General features: G+C 42.0%; 2 protein-coding genes across 17 annotated transcripts in view; one reads left to right on the top strand and one right to left on the bottom strand.

The window, feature by feature from the left end:
• The first annotated feature begins 79 nt into the window (after positions 1–79).
• On the top strand, positions 80–27,474 carry IAH1 (isoamyl acetate hydrolyzing esterase 1 (putative)). Of its 13 annotated transcripts, none has more exons than XM_081265120.1 (7): positions 136–218; positions 1,184–1,236; positions 4,378–4,475; positions 5,638–5,754; positions 6,715–6,876; positions 8,782–8,903; positions 11,331–11,712. In XM_081265120.1, the coding sequence occupies exons 5-7, from the start codon at positions 6,771–6,773 to the stop codon at positions 11,514–11,516; spliced, it is 414 nt and encodes a 137-aa protein (XP_081121246.1). In that variant the 5' UTR covers positions 136–218; positions 1,184–1,236; positions 4,378–4,475; positions 5,638–5,754; positions 6,715–6,770; the 3' UTR covers positions 11,517–11,712. The 13 variants fall into 13 exon arrangements, with proteins under 13 accessions (XP_081121241.1, XP_081121240.1, XP_081121235.1 ...); XM_081265119.1 differs by having other exon boundaries at positions 5,609–5,754; XM_081265116.1 differs by having other exon boundaries at positions 5,606–5,754.
• ADAM17 (ADAM metallopeptidase domain 17) overlaps positions 11,844–27,881 on the bottom strand; it is a 57,885-nt gene continuing 41,847 nt past the window's right edge. For 2 of the 4 annotated variants that reach the window (XM_081265104.1, XM_081265107.1), the window contains 8 exons: positions 22,469–22,668; positions 21,473–21,576; positions 20,729–20,863; positions 17,897–18,027; positions 17,037–17,115; positions 15,824–15,912; positions 14,081–14,131; positions 11,844–13,585 (listed from right to left, as the gene is read on the bottom strand). In XM_081265104.1, coding sequence (XP_081121230.1) covers positions 13,235–13,585; positions 14,081–14,131; positions 15,824–15,912; positions 17,037–17,115; positions 17,897–18,027; positions 20,729–20,863; positions 21,473–21,576; positions 22,469–22,668 — 1,140 coding nt within the window. In that variant the 3' untranslated portion in view covers positions 11,844–13,234. Of the gene's footprint in view, positions 13,586–14,080; positions 14,132–15,823; positions 15,913–17,036; positions 17,116–17,896; positions 18,028–20,728; positions 20,864–21,472; positions 21,577–22,468; positions 22,669–27,881 lie in introns of those variants that run through there. The other 2 variants (XM_081265105.1, XM_081265106.1) reach the window with 2 other exon arrangements.

Raw genomic sequence — 27,881 nt, 5'->3', positions numbered from 1 at the left:
CCCCCCTTCCGAGGGCTACGCCCCCGAGGGCCCGCCTCCCGAAGGCCACGCCCCCGCGAGCGCCTGGCCCGCGAGCGCCAGCCTCCGAGCCTCCCGCGGGATATCCGGCCTGGACTCGGCGTTCCGCGCGCAGGAGTGTGGCGGCCTGTGCGGGGATGTCTGGCGGGAGCTCTCTGCCTTGGCCTCGAGTGTTGCTTTTCGGGGACTCCATCACTCAGGTACCGTCGCCCCGATCGCCCCGGAAGCTCGGCCGCGGCGCCGTGGCGCGGGTCGCTCGAGCGGCGGCTCCTGAGGCCCTGCCTGGGCACCGGCGGGCCGTAGTTGGTGGGTGGACCTTGGAAATGCCCTCAAGAGGAAAGCAGGAAGAGCTCTCCACCCGGGGCCATTTCAACGCCCATCCAGGGAAGAACGTTTCTTAGGAACGGGGCTTGACGTTTTAGACAGGGTCTTGCTTGGCTGCCAAGGCTGGCCTCAAATTTGCGATCCTCCTGCCACAGCTTCCGGAGTCGCTGGGATGACGGGGTGCGCCACCGCGCCCGGCAAGGAAAATTGTTCTAAATACATGATTTCGGAAGGATAGTAGGTGGCGTTCCTGTAGCTCCCCAACGTGCAGACATCTGAATCAGGCGTCTGTGTAGATACGCCATCAGTGTTAGGATCAGGGCAGTAAGAACCTCTGAGGCCCTTGTGAATGTGTGTCGTGGCAGTGTCCACCTGAGTTACGTCATTAAGGAAGCAGTGGCCGGTTCCCCTGGTACAGCGTGGACCCGTCTCTTAGCTGCACGCACAGGTGATTTCACCTCCTAGTACCTGCACTCACCGTTCACCACTAGCCTTTTTTATTCCGACACAGGGTTGCACTAAGTTGTGGAGGCTGCCTTGAAAACTCGACTTCCTTCTCAGCCTCTGGAGTCACTGAGATTACAGGCGTGGCTCACCACACCTGAGTAGTACCTTTTTAGGTGACAAATTTCTCCAGTATTAGGTCTCTAATAGGTGGCTGGCTTAAATCCACTTTCCTAGAGTTCTGCCAGGTGAAGCTGCAGTTGGCCCCAAGACGTCCTCCCGAGTGAGGAAGGGCAGGAATTCAGGAAGTACACAACTAGAGGAGCTGCTGACCCAAGTTCCCATGCTTAATGTTCTGAGTATACCGATTAGTAGTAATGGGCTTCTCTTTCTTCAGTTTTCTTTTCAGCAGGGTGGATGGGGAGCATCATTGGCTGACAAACTGGTCAGGTGAGAATAGTTTCTAGATTAATACTGGGTATTTACTGATGGTAAATGTCATCTCAAAGTGAACGATACCACGAATTCTTTATTAATCTCAGCTTTCCTTTCTTAGTCAATGTATGGTTAGAGAAACAGAAAGGGCAGCCACGCAGGATTCATCAAAAAGCTTTGGCACCATGTGAAATCAAACACAAAAACTGTGGAACCAAAAATTTTGACTGTTTGCCGTCTAAAGAAAACTAGTCGTTTTTTCAGTTATGATGGCTATGATTTAAATTAGTGGAGGTGGATAGAAAAAAATCATTTTTTAAAAACCTCAAAGTTGGATTCATTTTGAATGGAATGGTATACCGAACCCATATTCTTCTAGTAGGTAGATACCTTTTTTTTTTCTTTGAGAGAGAGAGAGAATTTTTATATTTATTTTTTAGTTTTCGGCAGACACAACATCTTTGTATGTGGTGCTGAGGATCGAACCTGGGCCGCACGCATGCTAGGCAAGCGCGCTACCGCTTGAGCCACATCCCCAGCCCGTAGGTAGATACCTATCAGGAACTAGGAAGCTCTATGGTGAGCAAGTGTTACCTCAAAGGATCGCTGGCCTGTTGAATGGCATCTCCATTCACTGCTGTGAGACCAGAAAAATTCAAGTGCACCCTCAAGGTAGGATAGATAGTAAAATGGTCAGGTAGTCAAGGTAATGGGCCCCAATTAAGGCTCTTTTCGATTGTACCTGTTCATGAGAATAATCGGAAACATTCCAGCCAAACCTAGTCCCTGGAAAATGGAAGTGGAGGTGGGCCTTAATGGAGATGATAGGAAAATTCAAACTAAGGGCTAAAAGAGCACAGCCAATTAGGTAGTTTCCAGACAAACCAATAGCCTAGATATTTTTCCAGTACATGTTCAGCATAGGTTTTGACTAATAGCATTAGAACTGTTCCAAGCATAGATATTGAGTTCCCCCACCCAGCAACTATATAAGCCCCAGGCTAGTACATTAAAGTGGCAACCCTAGCCGGGTGTAGTGGTGCATTCTTGTAATCTCAGCAGCTCAGGAGGCTGAGGCAGGAGGATTTCGAGTTCAAAATCAGCCTCAGCAAAAGCGAGATGCTAAGAAAGTCAGACCCTGTCTCTAAATAAAATACAAAATAGGGCTGCGGATGTGGCTCGGTGGTAGAGTACACCTGATTCAATCCCCAGTACCAAAAAAGGAAAAAAAAAAAAAAAAAAGACACCCCTTTTGGTTTCTTTTGTGCTACAGGAGCTCTGACTCTTTTCACTTTAATAAATCCTACTCTTATCTGAATTTCATTCTTCAAATTCATGAAACAAGATCCTGGAAAGGAGGTACTGGCAGGTGGCTGGGGTCTGCTGTAACACTATAGCAGCAGAGGCTGCTGTTTCATATCAAATGAGTTCTGAGTGACACATTCAGTGGTTATCTCTGCATGCTTGGGGGTGAATTTTTGTAGTAGGTTCCTATGTTTGCTTCAGCCATCTGCACAACCCTGAACTGTTCCTGATGTTTTAATTTAACCTAATCTTATTAAGAAATGCCTTATTGTAACTATCCATCTGTACTGCCTCCATGGACACCAGTGAATTTTAAAATACAGAATTAAGTGTACAGTCCTCAGCCCATAGTGACATAAGTTTTTAAACAGGCTCTTGTAAACTCATAGCAAAAAGCATTTTAACAAAATTTAAATTTATTGATACATTTTCATAATTTTTAAACAATATCCAAGTTTTCTGAAACCCAAAATGCTGAGTTTGAAAGAGTTAAACTCACCCTTTTCAGTTTTTAAAAGCTGCTGTTTCTTTGATGTGTGGTTGTCTACTGTCATTCATAAAGCACCTAATTTATTTTTCTGGAAAGCAGGTTTTTCTTCTCTTTCATAGCATTAAGGATTGAACTCAGGGCATTTTGACACCCTGGGCCCTTTTAATTTTGAGGCAGGGTCTTGAAATTGCCCAAGCTATCTCTACCTGTGATCCTTCTGTTTCAGCAGGTGTGCACAGTATGGAATGCAGTTTGTAGGACCTGCATGTTTTTGAAGGAGTCTAGTTAATTCTTATCCTTTTTCATCTTCATATGGATTTAAGTTCCTGTTATTATCTATGATTTTATATGCAAGTTTTTGATTTTCCTGTTTCTTTAGCCTTTTGAATAACTTAAGATACTGCTGGCTTTTTTATTCAACCCAGAGAAATTCGGATATGCTTCTCTTTTGGAAGGGAATCTTTTAACACTTTCAACCCTGGGCCTCACTGGTACTTTTGTCCTGGTCTTGACTCCCAAACGATCATATAATGATATATATATTTTTTTAAATCTGACTGCCAATTATTGAGCTCCTTATGTGTGTCTAGCCTTTACATTTAATTTTCACTCAGTCTGGCAGATGAGAATTAGTACCTGGCCAGTGCCTTCTTGTTAGTCAAGGATGGGAAAATCCAGGCACAGCTGCTAGGATTCCAGACCTCGTGGTTGTACTGCTATGACTCTGTCTTATGAAACTGTTTTGCCCTTCTTAAAAAGAATGTGTCCTGGGGAGAGTTGCTGGGAATTGAACCCAGGGCTCTTGCATGCTAAGCATACATTCTATCAATAAGCTACAGCCCTAGCCCTGCCCTTTGTTTTTGAAATGCTACAGTGACTACACCATTGAATGAATGTAAGACATACCCACTTCGTTAAAATTCTAGAGAACTTCCATTTTAAAGTGTTGTGGCTGGATTCTAAATGGCTTGTTAGCTTCCTGGAATCTTTACAAATAAAAACATTCAGGCTCGTTTACAAATAAATATGGCTGGGTTTTTGTTGTTGTTGTTGTTCCCAAGATGTACAAATGCTACTTGAGAGCTTTCAGAGTAGGTCCATGAAAATGAGACCCTTCCTGCCTTCCTTGGAGTCTGCCGCCTGGCACTGCAGCCTTCAATTACTGGTACTGCAATTTTTTTCATTTTATTGTTTTACATGTAAGAATTTGAACCATATACCAAAATGAACACCAGTTTTCTAATCATAAAGTTGAAACTGCAGATTCATTTTATTTATATATATTTTTGGTACCAGGGATTGCACTTGGGGGCACTAGACCACTGAGCCACATACCCAACCCTATTTTGTATTTTATTTAGAGACAAGGTCTCAGAGTTCCTTAGCACTCACAGTGGCGGGGGCTGGCTTTGAACTTGAGATTCTCCTGTCTCAGCCTCCCAGGCTGCTAAAATTACAGGTATGTGCAACCGTGCTGGCTCATTTTATTTTAAAATACAATTTTATTATCTATTCAACATAAATAATACTGGAAATTGAACCCAGGGGGGCACAATCCTCCTACTTCCAGTATGCTGGGATTCCTGGTGTGCACCAATACCTCTAAAGACCTTTTTATTATGGACAGCTTTTAATCATCTACAGAAGCAAAGGATATAATTATCCCATCCATCCTTCCCACTATGAATTATTCTGATATTATTACTTACCAAAATAACTTTCTTTTATGATAGAGCCCCTGTCATGTGACTAATAACATCTAAGGGGTTCTAAAGTAGTGTGATCCTGAAGTGGGATTTCCCTCATGTCAGGGACACACTAGCCAAGGATGGATCTGGCATGTAAACCCCCGCAACCTGGTTCAAAAGCCATGGTTGTATTGTGTGTGTGTGTGTGTGTGTGCGTGCGTGTGGTGGTGGTGGTGGCGGTGGTGGTATGGTGTGTGTTTTTTTTTCTTCATTGTATCAGTCAAATTATCTTCAGCCCTTTTTATTATTTATTTTGAGACAAGTCTTGCTGAATTGCTGAGGCTGGCTTCGAGCTTGCAGTCCTCCTACCTAAGATGCCCCAATTCTTGGGATCATAAGCATGTGCCTGCATACCTAGCTTGAGTCAAACTATTTTTAAGAAGGGGTTGGGGAGAGATGCCTGTTAATGAACTAGTTAAAAACTAATAATAAAATCATTTGAAACCAAAAGTCTAAAATATTTCAAACACCTCAAACAAAACCATTGAGTTTCAGTTTGTTAGTGATTTTCTAAGATACTGTACTTGATCACATTAATATCCATCTGTTGTGAACAGTTTTAAAGTTATTCTCTATACTACCATGAAAGTCTTCAGACTAAATCAACCCCTTCAACATAATTTATCACCTCCCTCTTTGAGGAGTATGGTGATTTACCTGTGTCCTACAACTGACTTAAGAGAGATCAGCACGTTTCAACCCTGTACTTGATTTTACTGAAGTGAAAGCTGGGCTGGGTCAAAGCCACGTGCTGGGATTAGAAGCCCAGCACACCCTTGCTAAAGTGGGCTACCAAGCAATTCTTGGCTCAGTTAAATCTTTTAACAATCTTTCATTTCAGAAGATGTGATGTTCTGAATCGTGGATTTTCAGGTTACAACACCAGATGGGCCAAAATTATTCTTCCAAGACTAATCAGGAAAGGGAACAATTTGGACAACCCAGTAGTAGTTACAATTTTCTTTGGCGCCAATGACAGTGCACTAAAAGGTAATGGCATTTTTGTTTTCCTAGTTAATTTTTAGTCATTTTAACATTAGAGCAAACTTGGATTTATATACTTTTAACTGTTTACTTATATTCCAAAAGAGAAAGTTTCACCAAACATATGCATTCCTTGAATTTGTTTATGTGGATTTCTTCTGGCTCTGCTGTGGGTGGTTTTTATTCCCATCCCTCCATCGTTGGCAGACTTAAACTGCAGCACTTTGTTTCTGGAGTCCATTAGTGTTATGCTGTATTTCCAGTGTTTCTCTTTTTGTGCGTGTTTTTATTTATATATAAGTGGAAAGCATTACAATTCTTATTACATATATAGAGCACAACTTTTCATGTCTCTGGTTGTTACATAGTATATTCACACCAATTCTCTCTTTAGTGGGTACAATTGGCAACAGGGCTCAATATACACCCCTGCAATTTGCATTTCACTAGTGAGAAAGGATGTAAGAAATTTGAGGAAAATAAAGTAAATATTCCCTTTGCATTTTATATTGAATCAAAATCTTAAAAGAAATTTTAATGGTGAATTTTAATCATATGTAGAATAAGGATAAATACTTTCTAAGCACACAAGCAACTAAGGAAATTGCAAAGAAAAAACCAGTTTATTAAATTTTGACATAACTTATGTTGGAGCTGGGGTGTAGGTTAGTGTGGAGTGCTTGCCTAGTAGCATCACAAAGTCCTGGGTTCCGTCCCCAGGGTCTCACTGACTTGCTTAGCACCTTGCTTTTGCTAAGACTGGCTTGAACTCAGGATTCTCCTGTCTCAGCCTCCTGAGCTCTGGAATTACAGGCATGCACCACTGCGCCCGGGTTACATTTTAATTCTTTAAGGAGGAAACCTTAACAGTTCCCCAGTGACTTCAAGAATTGTGTGCATGCCATGAAAGTGGTTTCATTTTAATCATTGCCACTTTGAGCCAAAAAATGTGTCCTTTATGAACAGATGAGAATCCCAAGCAGCACATTCCCCTGGAAGAGTATGTTGCAAACTTAAAAAGCATGGTGCAGTACCTGAAATCAGTGGATGTCCCTGAGCATCGAGTCATACTCATCACGCCACCTCCGCTTTGTGAAACAGCCTGGGAAAAGGAGTGCATCATGCAAGGTAAGCCAGCCATGCCTAGAGGCATCAAACCTGGACATGAACACTCAAAAGACATTGGGAGGGCAGTACTTCCTGCTTGTGGGCCCTGTATTAGTCTGTTTTCGGTCAACTTCCATTATGTCTTACCAATAACTTTGACAGAAAAGGGCTTCTGGCTTTGGGTAAGTCAGGAAGGAACCACTGGCCTGGACTTTATAGTTGCCAGCTCCATCATACATGAAAGCCCATTGAGAGTGTGCAGAGAACTGGCAGGTTAGCTGCAGTGCTTTGAGAGATGCTGAGTCCAAGGGCTAGATATATATCCTGGGCACCTACTCAACATTTGTGGTGTTTTTCATGACTTCTTGGTATCAGGATGTTCTTGAAGCTGCTAGCTTTGCCCATCTCTTCATTAGGGGCCATGAGAGATGGCCCTTTCCACTCTGCCAAAAGAATACTCATCCTTTTTTTTTTTTTTTTTTCTATTCTTCATCATTTGTAAGAAAAAGTATAATGGTATAAGATCTCTTTTGTGTAAAAATGTTTCTTCTATGTAAAGCTGCTGTTTTCTCATGTTTACACATATTTGGTTGAAAAGGTGCATTGTGGAATTTTTCTAAGCTGCCTTAAACTCAGAGAACAGATTATCGTAGAACAAGTTAAAAGAGGTGAAACACAGGTGATCTGTCAATACCTGGGAAGAGTTTATTCTTTCCTTCTCTCAGACAGGAACCCAGGCCAGCATAGGTATAGGTTCTCCTTTATCTCCACCTCCATTTGCCCATTTGCTCCTGTTATAATCGCACATCTCCACCAGCTCTCACTGTCCTGCCCATACCCCTAGTTCTGTTGTGGCAGCCTCCTGAGCTTCTCACTGGCTTTAGCTCTAGCTCCACTCTCCTCTGATGGGGAAAGGATGAAGCAGCATGACATAGTCAAATATGCACAGGCAGCCATGAGCAGTAGCACACACCTCCCACCTATGCAGGAGGCTGAGGACAGTCTAGTCAACTTGGTAGGATCCTGACTCAAAACTTTGTAAACAAAGTTTTAAAAAGGAACCTGATGTGGGGCTGGGATATAGCTCAGTTGGTAGAGTATTTGCCTCGCATGCATAAGGCCCTGGGTTCAGTCCCCCCAAAATAAATAAAAACATGATGGGGCTGGGGAGTAAGCTCAATGGTACAGTTTGAACCCAGGAATGCTTTACTACTAAGCTACATTACTAGACTTTTTTTTTTTTTTTTTTTTTTTTTTACATTTTTGGGTGCTGGTGATCAAACCCGGGGCTTTGTGAATGCCATACAATCTTCAAGAAGGCGGGGGTAGAGCACATATACTCTGCAAGAATCTAGCCTTTCAATGATCTTACTGTTCCTATGATCAGGTGGGCATTATCAACACAGTAGGAAAATTTCAGCATGGTTAAGCAAGTTGTTCGGTCACACAGCTACGTATAGGGCAGTTAATAGGCAATTGTCAGGACTGTCCAGTTCTCAGAGGACAACTTTTTCCACTGTATTGCAGTGGCTTTTCCTTACCTGGGTCTCGGCACTGCATCTTCCATGGTCTTTTCTTTCTGGTGTGGTCCAAGACCAGGTCACCTCTGCCTTGCTCTCTAGCCCAGCAGCCCCAGCTCCCTGGGCCTTTCCTTCCTCTGTACCTCTGTTCAAGTCTTATAGAATACCCTCCTCAGCTTCTCAGAAGGCTGTGGTTATCAGTAACAGCTCCCTCTTTTCCCACTGAACTTTGTCCTCTGCTGTGTAGAGCACTACGTGAGAGTAGCCTGTGAGACCCATCATTGTGATAACCAGACCCTGAGAGGGGCTATCATTGATGGAATTTAGAAACCACCGGGGTCCTCACAACCTGCACAAGGACCAGCACTTGTATTTAGTCACCTCCTGGATTTCCTCTCTCCAAAAGGTTGGAAAATAAATCGCTTGAACTCCGTTGTTGGTGAATATGCCAGTGTGTGTTTACAAGTGGCCCAAGACTGTGGGACTGATGTTCTTGACCTATGGACCATGATGCAGAAAGACAATGAGGTACAGTGACTTTGCTCAATCCTTCCAGGATGAGTGGGATCACAAAGAAGCCAGCCCTTTCAGCAAAAAGGGTGGGATAGCTTGGAGAAAGGAAGGCACTGCAGGAATTTACCTGGTCCCTCAACTAGGAGTTACTATTTAGTGACATAGAAAGTTAAGACTTATTATTAATAAGTAAAACAGTGAATTCAAGCAGCTTATGGTATTCGCTATACCATTCACAGCTTAAGACATGTAGTTCTAATTAAATTATTTTGTTTTAAAATAATGAAACCCCATTTACAAGTATAAAAGATAAAAAGCTAGTCCTCATGCAGAATGATACAGGAACACAGCTGGACAGTTTCTTATAGTTACATATATACTACCAGAAGACCCAGCCCTCCAGTCCTGAATGTACCCAAGAAATGAAAACCATGTCCCCAGAAACCTAGCATGTAACCGTTCATAGCAGCATAATGCATAATCGCCGGAAGCTGGAATCAACCTGTGTGTCCTTTGAGAGTGAGACGGTAAACTGGTTAAGCCAGTGCAGAGGTGGGAAGTGCTGTAGGAAGTGCAGCAGCCAGGATGAAGCCCAGAGACATTTCACTGAAGGAAAGAAGCAAGATTTGAAAGGTTACATCTGTGATTCCATCTATGTGACATTTACAAAGTCAATACTGTAGTGACACAACTCATAGCCAGAGGTTAGGTGGGGAGCCTATGACAAAACTGAGGTCCTACATAGATCCCAGTGAGTGGCACAGGAGAGGCACAGTCAGACACAGGGCTTTCTTCCTCTTTTTTCCTTTTGTACTCACTTTTACGTTAGTTAAAAGGCTTGTGCTACAGGGCACTTAAAAAGGCCATTTCTTTGCTCTGCTGAGACCTAGAGAAAACGATGACTGTGACAGGGACTGTGGCATTTGGAGTATCAGAGGAAAAGGATCCAGGGCATAGGAAGTTCTTTGAACAAAAAACTCAGCCTGACTCAGTTTACTCTCTTCATAGCCATTAGGTTTGGCCATCTGGACAAAAGAAGGTAGAAAGGAAACAGCCAAGAACTTACCAAACCAGATGCCAATTTTTCCTTCCCACTTAAATTCATACCAGTCCTTCAAAAGACCCGGTGGTTTCTAACATTCACACACTTATTTTGTATATATAATGGGGACAATGGTAACCAGTAAGAGCCATACCACCATGTGGACAGTGAGCATTGCCAGTCATCTTTGGAGGTTCTCAGAGCCCAGCCCTGTGCTTGAGTACATCACTGCCCTCCTAGCCTCCAGGCTGCTAATCCTGGACTGGATTTGAGTCTATTTGAGAGTCTTCTGGGCGCTCAGATTAGGAGAGGCCTTGGCTGCTTGAGTGCTGAAGGGTCAACATCCAGAATTATTTTAGCCTAAGAATCCAACGTGGTGGTTGCAAAAAGTTGTGCTATAGAGGAAAAGACATCTTATTTATATTTTGGGGGTACTGGTGATTGAACCCAGGGGACTCCACCAGTGGGCTATATCCCCAGCCCTTTTTACTTTATATGAGGTAGGGTCTCCCCATATTACCCAGATTGGCTTCAAATTTAATGATCTTCCTGTCTCAGCTCCAGAGTAGCTGGTGTGTACCTCTGCACCTGACTGGAAAGGACATTTTAAAACACTTGGTTAGTTATGCTAACGAGTCATTTTAACACACCAGGATCCTAGAATGGAGGAAACATCAACCATCCAGAAGAGGATACTGAGGTTTAGGGAGAAGCACTGGAGTCTATGATCTTGGTCTGTGAAAGCCATATAGCTTTTCCATGCAAACTCTAAAGTGGATTGGGCAAGAGCCCTTGCCTGGCCAAGAGTTTTCTGTAAGGGAGAAATGGCTCTGAGGGTGGCTATTAAGGGGAGTGGCAGTAAAACAGGAGTCATAGCCCAGTAATTCTTGTTCTCAGTTGGATTGTCATTTCCCGAAAATCTTGCCTAAGAATCACATGAAACTGACTTACTAGGACTCCAAGGTATTTTTTAAATTTTCCTGGTACTAGGGATTAAATTCAGAGCCCTGAGTGTGCTAGGCAGGTGCTCTGCTACTAAGCTACATCCCCCAACCAGACACCCTGAGCTTTCTTAATAACAGGTTTTTCATTTTTGTTATTTACATTAAAGAATCATTCACTCGTTAAGCCTCTTTCAGCTGATAACCACTTTAGAGTGAAGGCCTATAGTGCTGTCCCAACTCAGGCACATAGTGGTAATGGATTTTATGAAGCTCAGGTTTAATATAGAGAGCACAGCACATATCTCACATTTATGCTGCTGCTGTGTCTCTGAGACAATTCAGGTCAAATGCCTGAAACAAAGGACTGGTGAGTTCTGACTCAGGCCCATACTGGGAGGAAAGCACACACTGGCAATGAGAAAAACTATACAGCTTTACTGTGACTTTTCTTTACAGGACTTCTCATCCTACTTATCCTCTGACGGACTACATCTATCACCAAAGGGAAATGAATTTCTGTTTTTACACCTCTGGCCTCTGATAGAGAAGAAGGTCTCTTCTCTGCCTTTGCTGCTTCCTTACTGGAAGGATGTAGCAGAAGCACAACCTGAACTAAGTCTACTGGGAGATGGAGATCATTAGTCAACTCTAGGAAATGCAAGTCTGGTTGTTAATTTATAGATTGAAGTTGGTGATTATAACATATAGATTCCGAGGCAATTGAGTGCAGAATATTTAAAATTCCTCCTCACTATGCTGGACCAAAACACCAATTTTTGCCACTAATGTTTATAATAAAAGTTTTGAGATTCTTCAGGGAAGCTTTGTAGTTGAGCACATTCTGTTTTGATAAATGTTTATTGACTGGTGCAAGTATCATCCGTGCCATCCTGAGCAGTTTGTTAATCCTATACAAGGCAAAAAAAGGAAACACAATTTTTGTTTTAAAAAGTCACAATTTTATTAAAAAAAAAAAAAAGTTTTCTTACATTCTGCTGAGAACCGTTTCACTCATACATACACCCACTCACCTTGTATCAAATTATGAAAGTGGAACTAAAATATAAGACTATCCTGACAAGTTAAAAGATAGCAAATACCATAAGGTACAAATTCAAGTATTAGTGTAACAAATAACATTGAGTAACACATGTCCTTATAGGAGAAGAAAGCATGATTTGTCACAAGTTTGGTTAACTGCCCTCAAAATTTACAAGTCATCTTGGTTAAAATGTGTTGTCTGGTAAGCACATTTTAGTTCACAGGAGAAAACAAGTAATTTTATGAAGATCAGAATTCAGGCTATGATTTTTTTTTTTTTTAATCCTTCACACCGTAACAACAGACCATCCAGAATCCTGAAGCACTTGGCAAGAAGTCATGTGACCATCTACTTGTGGGTAATTAAAAAGGGTTTCTGAAGTATCAGGTCTGGTAGGGCCAGACCCCTGCCCCAGGACAGGCAGTGTTCCCTTTCCTGGCTTGTCACATCTCAGCATATTCAAAACAACCTGTTCTTTGGTTAAAAGTATCTCATTTTCCCTCTTGTCCACTAACTTAACAATAGGCAACTGTGTTTTTTTGGATCATATTTTGTAGTACTGTGGATAAAGAATTTTTAAACGCATAGTAAACAATATTAGGGATATATGAAGATACTTATAAAACACAGAAAAGCTACCCAGCAAATCGGAGACCTGAGAAATTAACAGGCTATCTATATATTTAACTACTGTAAACTTCACTATAAACTAGGTTGTTTTAATTCTAGAAAGAACTAGCCTTAGAAAAAAAACCCTATTCACCCAAATTATTTGTAAGTTTAGATGTAGCTTTCTCCCTGCTGTGAAAAGATCTGGGTAATACCTAGAAACACCCACGTTTTGGCAATAATAGATTATCTCATTCCTTTGCCTTTACTTGAAAAAAAAAAATTGTTCCAGTTGTCCTCTCAAATAACCGCTAAGTGCCTCATAGGGTCATTACAGTATATAAAAGATAAAAACTGATCATCTCCCTTAATCAGTGCTGTTATCAATATAAAGGTTAATTTATAGTAATCTAACCCAGCTGTATTTTCTGCTTTTGCACCACCAGGTCAAAGGCTGTTCTGAAGCTCAAAAACACTAAAACCTGAAAGTCTGAAAATAAGCCAGATTCACCTGACCTCTTCAAAGGAAGAGGGTCTAACTAGACAGCACTGCTTATGTGAAGAAAGCTCAAACACATGGCCAGCATTTGCTGTTGAGTCATTTCCTTATTCCTCCCAGTTCTTCACAAGATATATGCCATGCTTCTAGGCCAAATTTATAAAAATATTTGCACGTGTAAGTAAAAATCACTTAGGACATGACCCCTCACTAGCACTCAGTTTCTTTGCTGTCCACACGGTTCTGACGCTGCAGTTTAAAGGAAGCAGCCTTTTCACTTCTGGTGACTGGATGGTCCGTGAGATCCTCAAAGGACTTGGCAGCTGTGCCACTGTTAGGGAAGGGGTCCTTTTCAAAGCCATCCTCATCCATATGTGAGTCTGTGCTGGGGTCTTCTTGGATGGTGTCCATTCTCTGGTGGTCCAGTTTTGGAGCAGCAGACACTGGTGGCATCACAGAGGTAGGCTGTAGGGGCTGCAGGCGGCCTGGAGTCTGGGGTGCAGGAAAGGGCTTGATAATTCGAACTGAGGCCGAATCCATGCTGCTTAACATCTCAACATTCTGGAAAGATGTGGGTTTTAATTGATGGGAATAAAAGATCAAAGGTTCTTAAGCTCCAACCTTACCCATCAAGTGGCCCAGTACTGTGATCCTTTGTGCTAAAGCAAAGTGCCAGATATCAGGCTCACTCAACCCAAGAAGTTCAGAACACCTTTCAGATATCCTGACAACTTGGTATTTAGGCATCCAAAAGAACTCAATTATAAAGATCTATGACAGGAAAAGATCTGAAAACAAGTCAGTGCTGAACAGCTAAAGCACTCCAAACAGCTGTAGGGAAGGGGAGCCCAGGGCTCCCCTCTAAATATCTATCCATCCAACTAATAGGTACGTCACTGCTGTCAGGAGAGTTCACATGCAACCTAGATCCTTTTAGCCAAAAGGGCTGAGCTGTAAAGGTACAGACTCTTGCTGGGTGTCAACTGAAGATCTTTGCCTAATAGGATCTCAAAATGTAACCAGAAATTATTCTTTATTTTCATGTGGTATACTTACACTGGGGTTAAACAGAGACAGCGATTCATATTGCTTATCCAATTTCTTATCCTAGAAAAAAAGGAATAGTAAGAAAAAACAATTCCTACACACCCACACCTCAGTGGATACATATTCTTTCCTCCTAAGATTAAATGAGGAACTCAGAAACTGAACCATAATGTGGCAGCATGGGAGTGGAGTATGGCTGCGTGGTGGGGCACTTGCCTGACACACATGCAGCCCTGGGTTCCATTCCTCCACCTGGCATAAAAATGTCACAGGGTGCACTAAATGAGAACATGTTTCTTGCATAAGCTTTACAGTTCTATCAGGAGAATAGAAATGTTTACTCTGTATAAATAGTGGTATTAGCATGGAAAGGCAGGGTTTAAGTGCTGCTTTTCTGAGAGAATTCTCACCCTGTGAGTAGATAAGACGGGAATCTTGAGAACAAAGTCAAAAGGCTGATGCACCAGTATTGGCTGCAAGGGCAGCAGGCAGGAGACCAAGATGGCAATGCTTACCTTCTCAGCACTGGCCCCACACTGCCCCACCCACAGCCTCACACTCTTCACAGCTGTATCCACAGAAACCAAATTATTGGAGGAGCTGGGCTTCAATCCTTATATTTCTGCAGAAGACTAAATACAAAGCCATCTGCTCTCTCTTCTGGTTCTTGTGTGTGGCTGAAGCGTAAAAAGTGACAAAGGCAAGGCAGCACCAAAAATCAGGGTCTCAGCTCAGATCTACTGACATGATGGTTTTCTGTGGCTAGAAACAAGCCATCATCTACCAACCCACAAGTCACAGAATCTGTTCTGAAATCAAGAGTAGCTGTGTGGTCCTTAGTACAACTTCCACTGTAAATAAAACAGGTTTAACTCCAGTAAAAGCAATCGTGAAGGACACAGCTCTTCATCACCTCAAGAAAGCCCTGCTGTAGCAGAAATGGTCCCCAGAGAGTTTGCTCCTATACCATACCATCATGCTGTCCGCCCTAAGGAAAAACTGTTCAGTGAGGTACCTGCTAAGTCTGAGAACCCAGTAGGAATGAAAAGCACCTTTGCCATGTGAGCTAGCTATGCTAGAACTCTTCCAGCTCACAGGAGCAGAGTGAGCATGAGTCAGAGAATAAGTCTGGAAGTCTGAGTCTGACTTCCTCATCTCTATAGCACACAGCCCCCATTCCCCATAGATGCAAGGTGAATGGGTTTGCAAAGAAAAGTTTGAAAAAAGGCTCAAATTTATAAAGTACCTGGAATTCCTTAAGCAAAGCCCAAGTTAATTTATAACTGTTAACTCATTTTGAGCAAGAAGAGGAAAGAATGCTCCTTCTTCCTTTGGAAAGATGTAAATACCCTATACAATGCTAGGAATCTATATGGATACTATGTGAGGAACAGCTTTGAAATGCTGACGTTTGATTTTTAGTGATAATAACTCGCTAACCTGAAAATGCTCTTGTATAAAAAGCTTTGCTCAAAGGTCCCAGGCAAATCCAATTAAATAAGTCTGCATGTAAAAGTGTAAAATACCTAAGAAATTTCTTTTAAAGTAAAACACTCAAACAAAATAAGAAAAAAGACCATCAGCTAAGATGTCTATATGATAGGCTCTCCTAAGAAAACATCAAAAAATGTCAGTAGAAACATCAGGACAGACTTTGCTAAGAACAAGTTTTCTTTTCCAAAAGTTACATGTTACATGGAATTGCTCAACATTTTAATAAAATGCTTGGTTACTTAAAAATTGGTGACTTACCACACAATGAACAAGAATGCTGAAAGGAATCCAAAATATCAAGGAGAAAACCAGGACAGATCCTACGATGTTGTCTGCTAAAAACTTCCCTGTGAACAATTCCAAACATGAATGTCTTGACCAAGAACTTTACAAATCACAAGGGAATTCTCTTAGACTATTATGGCTGGACACCACTACCCACCCTGTACTGAGAGGAACGAACATCTTGCTCCTGCATTAGACTCAACCATTTCCACACCACATGCTATTAGAGAAACAACCTTGGCACCCGGAGGACGAAGAGACTGCAGTGTCCAGCATTCTCCCTAGAGTGAGTAACTATGCCAAGATACTAGGTGCCACTACAGTGCCACTACTTGGTAGCCCTTTCTTGAGAAGACCATGTTTTTGTCACTTGGATACTATTATTTTTGTGACTGACTTCTAAATTAGGTACCCTTGAGAACATAATACATACCAATGCTTTGCAAAATCGGATGCCCACTTTTTTTAAAATATTTTTTAGTTGTTCATGGACCTTTATTTATTTGTATATGGTGCTAAGAATCAAACCCAGTGCCTGAAGCATGCTAGGTAAGCGCTCTACCACTGAGCCACAACCCAAGCCTCTGATGCCCACTTTTATTTATTTTTTTAAAGGGCAATTTTTATTTTTTTTAATATTTATTTTTTAGTTGTAGGTGGACACAATATCTCCATTTCATTTTTATGTAGTGCTGAGGATTGAACCCAGGGCCTCATGTGTGCTAGACAAGTGCTCTGCCACTGAGCCAGAACCCCAGCCCCTGATGCCTACCTTTAAATAAATAAATCTTATATCAAACAGGAGACAGATTTACAGTATTTCCCTCCTTTGAAAATTCATATATCCAAGCTACACAGGGACAGAACTATAATGAGTGAACTATCCTGGTCAACAAAACTGTTATATTTTCATTTTCTGCAGGATGAGAGCACAAACTTTGAAACCACACTTTTCTAATGTTATAGAAATCAGCTCAGTTCACATGCCTATATTCCCAGCAACTTGAGAAGATGAGGAAAAAGGATTCCCAACTTTGAGGCCAGCCTTAGCAACTTAGACTGTCTTGAAGTAAAAAGTGAAAAGGGCTGGGGGTGTAGCTCAGTTGTCAAGTATCCCTGGGTTCAATCCCAAAGAGAAGGAAAGGAGGAAGGGAAAAAATAAATCACATCTGGGGAAATCACCTACCAAAAGTATTGATGCTCAACTGGTCAATGAAATCCCAAAATCTCTCTATTACATCCTGTACTCGTTTCTCGCATTTGCCCTACGAAGGGAAAACATACAGCATTATCCCTAAAGCGATGCATCTAGAAGCAATATGGCTTTATAAAAAAAAAAAAAATACTGGGCATTTAAATCACGTAGTGGACTGTCTTGGGCACAAGACAATAATTTCAGTGTAATACCTAAGAAGGTAAGATGTTGCTGTTGATGTTTTCACAATTAGTCCAGTTTTATTATAAGTGAACTAAAATTACCAGGAGATAAAACTCAAAAGAAAACCAGCTTGACAGGCATTTTCTGGTAAGGATGAGATGATCACATATACAGTGGTCAGAAACAGCCAGGCACCCTGAGCAGCTTCTCTAAATCTTAAAACCCTTGCCTGTCATTCTGCACAAATGAAATGAAGTTTGTAACCGACTTTGGCAAGTAAAGCAGGCTTGGTCTTTTCTACTCACTTAGTACCTGCTTCAGAATCACACTGTGAACAATTTTGCAGTCTTAGTCAATTCTGCAAGTAACTTAGGAAACCAATTATTAGAACCCAGGGCCTGAAACCAACCAATTTTACCATAAGGTCCCCAACCCAGGGTCTTATCCATCTGAGTTCAGAAGACTTCTTTCTCTATAGGAAGTCTGAGCTCCAGTGACCTGAGAGCATTTGGCTGTTTCTTCTTAACAATTCCCATACATAACTCTAAAATCCCAATAAAAACAAGCAGTGGGTTAGAAAGACATAAGGATTGCCAGCCTTTTGCAAAATCAAATCCGATGTAAGAATTTCCAGTCTGTTTCAAAACAAGCTTTACATAAATACTCACATTCATGTCACAAAACCCTACTGTACAGGGCTTCCCTTTTCTTAAAAATAGGTTCTTTTGCTCAGCGTCGACATAGGGTACACACCGGCCAGAACGGTCTCTACAGCACACCTTGCATGAGTTGTCAGTTTCTGAAACAGAGATAGCACAATGCCTGACACTGAGTCCTCTGCCACCCAGTTTCTTCCTCTTCTCCTCTTCTCTGACCATGCTTTTCCAAACACATGTTTTTTTATTTCAAAAGCTAACACTATCTGGGGTTGGGGATGTAACTCAGTGGTAGAGCACTTGCCTAGCATATACAGGATCCTGGGTTCAACCCCCATACCATGTGTGAGTGCACCCAACACACAAAAGATAATACTAGCCAAATTCATCCCCTAACAGTTTCTAAGTTCACAGTCCTCAAGCTATAAGGCTTTAAAAATCTACACAGAAGAGTCTCTGTTTAGAAGCCCCCTTAAGCCAGGCATAGTGACATATGCCTATAATCCCAATCCCAGTGGCTGGGGAGGCTGAGGCAGGAGGATGGCAAGTTCAAAGCCAGCCCCAGCAAAAGGTGAGGCACTAAGCAACTCAGTGAGATCCTGTGTCTAAATAAAATACAAAATAGGGCTGGGGATGTGGCTCAGTGGTTGAGTGCCCCCGAGTTCAATCCCCAGCAGACACCCCCCCCCCAAAAAAAAGGCCCTCTTAAAAGACAAGGATAAAGTATTCCCTCTGCTCATGCCCTTCATAATAACCCTCCCCTTCTGGACAGGGATACTCAACCACCAAGCTACATTCCTCAGTCCTCTGTATTTTTAGTTTGAGACGGGTTTTACTAAGTTGCTGAGGTTGGCCATGAACCTGTGATACTCCTGCCTTAGCTTCCTGAGTCATTAGGATTATAGGCATGTGTAATTGTGCTCAGAAATACTCTTAAAATGTGTCCCTTTGACCTAACATTCTTGTTACCTTGCAGATTTTAATCCCTGGATTCTTAGGGTTATGTGTGTTTTGTTTTGACAGTAATGGGGATTGACCCTAAGGATGCATAACCACTGAGCTACATCCCCTGTCCTTTAAAAAAAAAAAAAAAAAACATTTATTTTTTAGTTGTAGCTGGACACAATACCTTTATTTATTTTTATGTGGTGCTGAGGATCGAACCCAGGGCCTCCCACATGCTAGGTGAGCACTCTACCGCTGAGCCACAACCCCATCCCCCACCCCGCCCTTTTTATTTCAAGACAGTCTCCCTAAATTTCCCAGGATGGCCTTGAACTTGCAAACTTCCTGTTTCAGTCTTCATGAGTCACTTGGGTTCCAGGTGTGTGCCACCGCGCCCAAGCAGCCTCTCAGTTTAAAGTACACTCCACAGAGCCAATTGACTCCAGCATAAGTGTCAGAACTCTCCACCTGCAGGGCAGGTGGGGAGCTGAGCAACCTGCCAGTTAACATGAGCCCACAGCCTACACTCAACAACACCTTTCCCAAGACCCACTGTGATAGCACCTGGCACAAAAGATGCCATGTGGATACACACAGAAATAATAGAAATGCCAAAATTTAACCCAGAACTGCAATTTAGGAACAGTCTTAATGTGACCCAGGGGAAAGCCCAAATTTGTGCTCAGAAGAAAATCAACTAGAATACACACAAAAAACAAATCGTTATCAAATATTTATTGGGCATTTACTGTGTCTCAGATGCTGTTCTTCCAAAGCACCCCAAGCCTGTTACCACTCACTCAATAAATCATTTACTTGGCATCTACAAAGTGTTTTCTGTCTTGTTTTTTTTTTTTTTTTTTTGCTCAGTGCTGGGGATGGAAACCAAGGCATCATGCATGGTAGGCAAACACTCTACCATTGAGCCACATCCCCAGATTTTTTCTTTCTTTTTTTGTACTGGGTATTGAACCAGGGTAACTTTACCACTGAGCAACATCCCTAGCCCTTTTTATTTTGAGATAGAGTCTCACTAAGTTGCTTAGGACTTTAGTAAGTTGCTGGGGATGGCCTCAACCTTGTAATCCTCGTGCCCCAGCCTCCCAAGTCACTGGGATTACAGGTGTACACATCATCCAGCTTTCTTCTTTGCTTACATGTTATTCCTTCTATCTGGCAGAACCTCTTACATTATTATGTGGATGGTGATCTCCCAGCCCAGTTACTATTAACACTATTAACCCAACAGAACTCCCCCATCAACTTATCCACTCCGTGGCTAAAGTGCGGAAGCTCAGAATCCAGCCAGTTTCTGATTATCCTTAAGGCCTCTTCTCAGACCCAAAGGCTTAAAAACAGAGCATTGAAACTTATTGAAAACTGACAGTGAGGCCAGCATAAGGGCTCCTATTCCAGACTGCTCCATAGTGATCAAAGGCGAACAAGACTTTCTGAAAACAGCAAAAATTTCACCTACTGGGTTCAGATTCTGAAATGAGCTCTCTGGTTGGGTTCGTGAAGGAGTTTACTAATTTGATGGCAATGGAGGGCAGACAGCTTCTGCTGCTTTTGTGATTTGTATGTGGGAGAAAGGTGAAGACAGTTTTCTACCCATACCCAAAAGTCTTCTACCCCACCCCAAAGACTGCCACATGGTCTAAAAATGAAGCAAGATGACAACCACTGGGCAGTTCATGCAGGTAGGTGGAGAGCCAGAGTCTGAATGCAGAGATGTGTGTAGACACTGCCCTGCCTTCCTGCTCTCCTGGTCACTGACTTGGTTCTCATCACTACCTTTACCAGCTGTGAGCAGCTGACATGCCAGGTCTCCATAGGGAATCTGGAAGGCAAAGGCCATATTTCCTCCTGCTGCAGCACTCAGCGCTAAACCATGCTCACCGTTGCACGCACAGGGCTCCAGCTGCTGCTCCCTCTCACAGAAGGGGATGCACTTCCCATCCTTACACTTGCCAAGGTCCAAGCAAACTGTATCATCTTCAGCATTTCCTGGTGGTGGACACTCACTGCTGTTCCCTGAGGGCAAAAACAGTGAACATAAGAGTCACAGGTTGTTATTATTTAGATGTGAGGTGGCCCCCAAAAGCTCATGAGTGAGACAATGCAAGAAGGTTTAGAGGGGAAATGATTGGGTTGTGAGAGCTTTAACCCAATCAGTGCATTAATCCCCTGATAGGAATTAACTGAGTGGTAGCTGAAGTGGAGAGGTATGGCTTTGGGGTATGTATTTGTATCTGACAAGTGGAGACTCTCTGCTTCCTCTGCCACACTCTTCCACTATGATAGTCTGCCTCACCTCAAGTCCTGAGGAATGGAGCTGCCCTCTACAGACTAAGACCTCTGAAACCATGAGCCCTCAAATAAACTTTTCCTATTTTAAAATTGTTCTGGTCATATCTTTTAGTCACAGGAGCAAAAGGAAAAAAAGCTGACTAAAACACAGGTCCACCAGTTCTACAAGTATATGACACATTGCAACACAATGTCTCTCACGAAAGAAGTGAGCACGTGGCAAACAACAAGAGTTAAGGGGATGCTTTCATCTAAACCAAACATCACTTATTTTTCAAGCATATTCATTCACACTTGAACCACAGTATTCCAAGAGAGCAGCAAAAGCACTACCTGTGCAGTAAGACACGCCTTTGCAGGTAGCATTAATAGCCTCCTGGCACTTCTTCTGGGCAGTCTCAAACTGACAGTTCTTACAGCAAGGACTGTTCCTGTCACTGTGGAAGAACAGAGACAATTCAATTCAAATGACAGGCCCTCATTAAACGCCTACAGTGCTGTTACAGCGACATCACAGGAAAGACCTCTGCCTAACTCACCACTCCTGCATAGTCAGACTTCCCTGGAGTTAAGAGTCACCTGCCCACCCTCTGCCCCTTCCTAATGTAGATAAGGCAGCATCAATACCACACTTTAGTAGGAAAGAATAAGGATACAGAGAGATCATCTTTACAACACCTCAGTGTCCTTGGTTTTTATTAACGCATTAATTAAATGAAAGAAAAAACCAGGGGTCTACCAGGCAATCAACAGCTATGGCACTAGGCCGCCAGAACCCGACTCCCTGTTGGCACTCATCTATAGCATTAATACACAATATATATGCACAGGTTAGTTTCAGTTATTCACCATAAAGTATAAAGTTTCTTCCTAAGCCAGGCTCTAGTCTATCAAGGGGACATAAATATGGAAATATTGGTACCTTCTAATTGTAACCTGCTTTCTCCACAGTTTATGTCATTAAATAGAAACATCATTCTATTGTATAGATATATGAAAATTAATTTATATTCTAGGATGGCAATTTTGATTGTTTCCAATATTTTGCTATTATGAAAGGATACAGCCATGAGCTTGTATCCTTGTTACATCACCTTTCTGTACATGTACTTCCTTTAAAAAGATTCTCTGAACTGTGGGACTGCTAGGTGGAAAAGCATGCAAGTTGAAGAATGTTTTTACATCCTGCCAAACTGCTTTCCAGAAAGCTTCTCTCTCTTTTTCTCTCTCATACACACACACAGTTTTAAAACCCTGTATTTTCAATCTTCTATTACACAGACACTGATTGTACCAACCCCCTAGACTCAATGTGGGAGTGTTTCTCACCTGCACTGTACACCTGGCTTCAGCGTGCAGTCGCTATTGCAGCAGGTGTCATTATTCAGGTACATGATGCCGGGGTCACATTCTTCTCCTTCATCCACCCTGGAGTTCCCACACACCTTGTTGCTCCGCTCCTTAAAACACTCCTGGGCCTTACTTTCAATAGTCTTATAGATGGACTGCTTACTGCAGTTTGAAAACATCTTGAGAGAGAAAAAGCCACAAGGGCCCAAAATAATATAATTAAAATTCATCCCCGTGAGTGTTTGTACTGTTTCTTTTTTTCTTTTTAGTATTTTTCTGACGTAGAGGGACACACAATATACTTACTCATTTACTTTTTATGTGGTGCTGAGGATCAAATCAGTGCCACACACATGCTAGACAAGTGCTCTGCCACTGAGCTACAGCCCCAGCTCCTGAGCTGTTTCTTTAGGGACAAATTCTTAATGTAAAAACCATAATTAGAAGACATCAAGGTTCTGGCTCAGTGGCAGAGCGCTTGCCTAGCATGTGTGAGGCCCTGGGTTTGATTCTCAGCACCACATATAAATAAGTAAAAGTCCACTGACAACTAAAAGAAGTAGATATATATTTTTAAAAAACAAACAAACAAAAAAAAAACACCATTAGAGCCACCCCAGAGCTATGTCAAGTGCCGCAGTCTGGCTGGGCACAAATCCCGAGCCACTCAAGCAGGAACAAACTTTATTTCCGAACTCCCGCAAACACCATGCCATGCACGTGGCCTTCTCCTGGGACACACAACACACTGGAAATCCCTCACTTCCCCAACCAATGGACTCTCCAGGAATCCCAGGAACTCCAAAGTAGCAGGCCAAGGGGGACAGCAGGGGTCTAATATACAATTGAATACACAGCTTAACATAACCATCATCATCTCAATTGCTTGCTGGCATCAACCACTCGGTTCTGGCAAAATTGCCATGCGTCATTCACTCGGCTATGGCTCTCAGCAGTCAAGTGGTCTCAGTCACCTTCAAAATGTCATTTATATGGAATTGAGTTATATTCCTTTACAGGGAACTAAATGGCTACTATGTATTTGCTTAAAGACCTAAAAGTTTTCGAGTGAAGGCAAGTGATGATAATACTGGGACCAAATATCCCATCAAGGGAACAAGCAGTCCAATCTTACCAGTTCACTTTCAAGTGAATTTAAATTCATAGTAAACAAAAAAGAATATGTCATTATCATCTACACCTCCTAAGCCACAGATGTCCAAGATAATGCTAAGGAAACAGCGACCAATCCTCCACTAAGGTTTTTGCCTACCCAGGCCCTCAATGGCTCCTGCCTTCTATTTGCAACCTTATCTCACAACCTCCTCTTGCCTTCAGATAACCGTCCTAAATGACAACCTTCAGTGTCCCCATGCTTCCTTTCACTAATTCATTTGTTCAGAGCCCATGAAGCCCCCTTCTAATTGTTGTTCTTCATCAGCCCATCTAGAGAGAGGCAGGGCCTACCCAGGTAAAAGAACCACCTTATTTCTGTCTTGTAGCCCCTTTCATTTGATTAAAACATTTTATTAAGGAATTCATTTTTATATAAAATATGCACAGCATCTTCTTCTTACAAGGAGAGTGCTACTTGGAAAAAACCAAATTATTAAAAAAAAAAAAAAACACTAAACATGATACACTTGGGACAAAATAAATAAGCCATTCCTTGCTGATAAACATCTAAAGAAAAAAACAGCTCTGCCCAGGTGCCACCCTCCTTAGTAAGTTCTTATAGGCCTGTGGAGAATCCAAGGAAAAATCCCTCTTAGGAAGAACTTATAGCGGAAAAACAGTACAATGCATACGTCTACGCATGTCCCAAGGCAGAGCCTATAAACTAAAAGTCTGACACTGTCCTCATAACCAAGGAACAAGGAACCTGTCCAATTATAGCGGCACTACCCACATGGTAGCCACTAGCCATATATAACTATTGAGAGGTTTTTTTCCTGTTATGTATTGTCGCATTCCTCGAGACTAAAACATTCAGGGACGCTCCAGGTGAACTGGGCTGCACGAAATAACCACACAACAGACAGAGATACCTTTTTCTTTTGGGGTCCTGTGATGGCTCATCTGACCTTAAAGGTCTACAGAAAGAGAGCAAGAAGCAATTCAAATGAGGCAAGAGGTCAGGTTTCAGGGGGCTGAGTCTAGCTTCATGATGTCTGCTGTCAGCAGGTTGGACTGACATCTAGGTAGGCCACACCCAAAGGCAAAGCAAGAGAAGGGGGACACACAAAGGGCATTTCCATGGAACATTCTATCCCAAATAGGACAAAGGGGTAAAATCACAAAGAAAAGGTGGGTGTAGCTCAATCCATGGGGCTACATGCCATGTCTAAAGACACATTTTGCTACTTCGAGGATTGGTGCAATATCCAGGTTACTACAAAAGTGACTGACAGAGCCTCTCTGATCACAGGACGGAGGAATGCAAATAACACTCAGACTGGCTGCCCACAATGTATTTTATCCTTTTTTTTTTTTTTTTAGAAATGTCCATCCAGTGGAAAGAATGGAATCGTAAATGCCCACTGCCCCTCACCACCTTCCACACTGACCAGCACATGTCTCCATGAGCTCTATACCGTCACCCCTTTTTTTCTGCTCTACACTGGTTTGTTGTTATTTTCTTTTTAACAGGTTTGTTGAAGCACATGTACACATCACAAAGCTAATCCATTTCTTTCTTATTTTTTGGTGGTACGGAGAATTGAACCCAGGGACGGTTTACCACTGAGCTATATTCCCAGCCCTTTTGAGATAGGGTCTAAGTTGCTGAGGCTGGCCTCAAATTTGCAGTCCTGGCTCAGCCTCCCAAAGTGCCAGGATTACAGTTGTGCAGCACTACACCCAGCTAATAATAAGCTCATCCACTTCAAAGATAAAAGTCCATGATTTCCATAATAACTTTACCAAGCAGTGAAACCATCATCATAAATCAGTTTTAGAACATTCTTAACCTGATGCTTGCTTCAGCAGCACATATACTAAAATTGAAACAATACAGAGAAGATTAGCATGGCCCCTGCACAAAGATGACAAGCAAATTCATGAAGTAGTCCACATTAAAAAAAAAAAAAAAAAGGATGATTTTCATCCTCCCAATAAGGTCTCTCATGTCCTTTTATAGTTAAAGCCTATTCTCACCTCCAAACATAGACAAGCACTATTAAATTTAAATAAAGTGGAATTTAAAATTCAATTCCCGTTTCTAATCAACATTTCAGTTGCACCATGGCCACACATGGCTACTGGCTACTATACCATTCTCATCATTGTTGTAAGTGTATATGGCACTAACTATAATGTATATGATTAGAAATGAAGAGATAATCTTTAAGAAAGACATGAAAATTCAAGCTTGGATAATTTGGAAGAGTGAGCAAAAGGGGTAGGACAATCTCTCTCAGGCACAAGTTGTCAAGTAAAGGAGATATAAAATGTAGCATTGCAAAGCAAGAGAATAAGACTGTTTACTCATGACAGTCGAACAAAACTAGATTCAATACTCAAGATCACAAGAAGTGCAGAGGCAGGGAATGGAAAAGCCGGTGAGGGCGGGGACACCCCAGTGACCCTGTCCTCCACGTGTTTCACACTCAAACTCACCCACAGCTTGGCTCCAAGAGGGAACCAGGCAGCTATTTCACCATCCCTTCCTGACCAGGTTCAGACTCCTCCCCGCTGCCTCACTTCACCTCAGCAACAGGAGTGTTTGCCCCATGCTGCAGAGCTCCAGATAAAAGGATGAAACAAAAGGACCAGAGACCTGTCAACATGGCTTTCAGTATGGTTTCCAGGAGTTAACAGTCTCTGAAACTATTCACAACGTCCCAAATCAACTCAACAATTGGACCTTATATCTGTGGGTTCTGCACCCATGGATTAAAAATATTCAGGAGCCAGGCACAGTGGTGCACGCCAATAACCCAAGTGGCTTGGGAGGTAAACAGGAGGACTGCGAATTCAAAGCTAGCCTCAGTAACTTAGTGAGGCCCTAAGCAACAGTGAGATCCTGACTCTAAATAAAATATAAAAGAGGGCTGGGATGTGGTTCACTGGTTAAGCACCACTGGGTTCAATCCCTGGTCCGTAACCTCTCCACCAAAAAAAAAAAAAAAAAAAAAAAAATCAGGGAAAAAAGTATCTGTACTGTACATGGACAGAGTTTTCTTGTCAGTATTCTCTAAACAATGTAGTAAAACAACTCACACAGCATTTATAATGTATTAATTATAAGTAATCTAGAGCTGACTTAAGCACACAAGAAGATGTGCAAAGACTCTATAATCTTGTATAAGGGATATGAGCATCTGCAGATTTTGGTGTCTGAGGGGACAGGGGTCCCAGGATCAATCCCACCTCAGACACAGGAACCACTGTACACTAGATTACTGTTCTTTATTATGCAGGTACTTCTACTAGGACTAGAGACAAAGCTGCAAACAAGAGGCCTGTAATTCAGCAAATTGGGTGTTTTATTTCAAAAGTTAATGAAAACATGCATATTGTGAAGTACCATAGAGTTAAAATGAGCAACAAAGTTTAAATGAAATGACAATCTTTAACATAAAGACTGAGCTGACAACCCTGAAACCTAGAACTCACACAAGTTTTTATTTTTTTTTTTTTAAGAATCCAAATTTACACATGATTAACTTTGACATAACAGCTACTCAGGAGGCTGAGGTAAGAGGACTGCAAGTTCGAGGCCAGCCTCAAAGACTTAGGGAGACCCTGTTTCAAAACAAAAACTTTTTAAAAGGTGGATGGACATGACTGAGGTTGTAGTTCAGTGGTATCACACCCCTGGGTTTAATCCCCAGTAATACCAAACAACAACAAAAAATGTCCAAATGATAGTTTTAGTAGATGAACAAGTGCTTCACCCCAAAACACAACCACATATCAAGGTACTTTGTAGGGCTAGGGTTGTAGCTCAGTGGTAGAGTGCTTGCCTAGCACGTGTGAGGCACTGAGTTCAATCCTCAACACCACATAAAAATAGAAAAATTTAAAAAGGTATTATATCAACTACAACTAATATATATATATATATATATATATATATATATATATATATTTTTTTTTTTTTTTTTTTTTAAGATATTTTGAAGTTCCATCCCTAGGGAAATACCTAGGAATTGAATACTTTCCTGAGCTCCCTTTTTTTTAAGTTTTTTTTTTCATTTTTTAGTTACAGATGGACACAATATCTATGTTCATTTTTATGTGCTTCTGAATATCGCAGTGAGTTCCTCCCATGTGCAAGGCAAGCGCTCTGCCACTGAGCCACAACCCCAGGCCCTGAGCTGCCATTTTGAGAAAACCATACAGCCACTTCCTTTCCTACCCACATTAAAAGACTCCAAACCACACATAC

Source organism: Spermophilus citellus (genome assembly GCF_964194105.1).
Source record: "Spermophilus citellus genome assembly, chromosome: 13".
Taxonomy (NCBI): Eukaryota; Metazoa; Chordata; class Mammalia; order Rodentia; family Sciuridae; genus Spermophilus; species Spermophilus citellus.
The sequence above is the reverse complement of the archived record's forward strand: the minus strand, read 5'-3'. Positions and strand labels throughout refer to the sequence as shown.

Coding starts and splice junctions, on each gene's coding strand:
- IAH1 (XM_081265109.1), top strand. CDS start 156: ATGTCTGGCGGGAGCTCTCTGCCTTGGCCTCGAGTGTTGCTTTTCGGG. Junction 1,237..5,605: donor TTGGCTGACAAACTGGTCAG/GTGAGAATAGTT, acceptor CTTTCATTTCAG/AAGATGTGATGTTCTGAATC. Junction 8,904..11,330: donor TGATGCAGAAAGACAATGAG/GTACAGTGACTT, acceptor TTTTCTTTACAG/GACTTCTCATCCTACTTATC.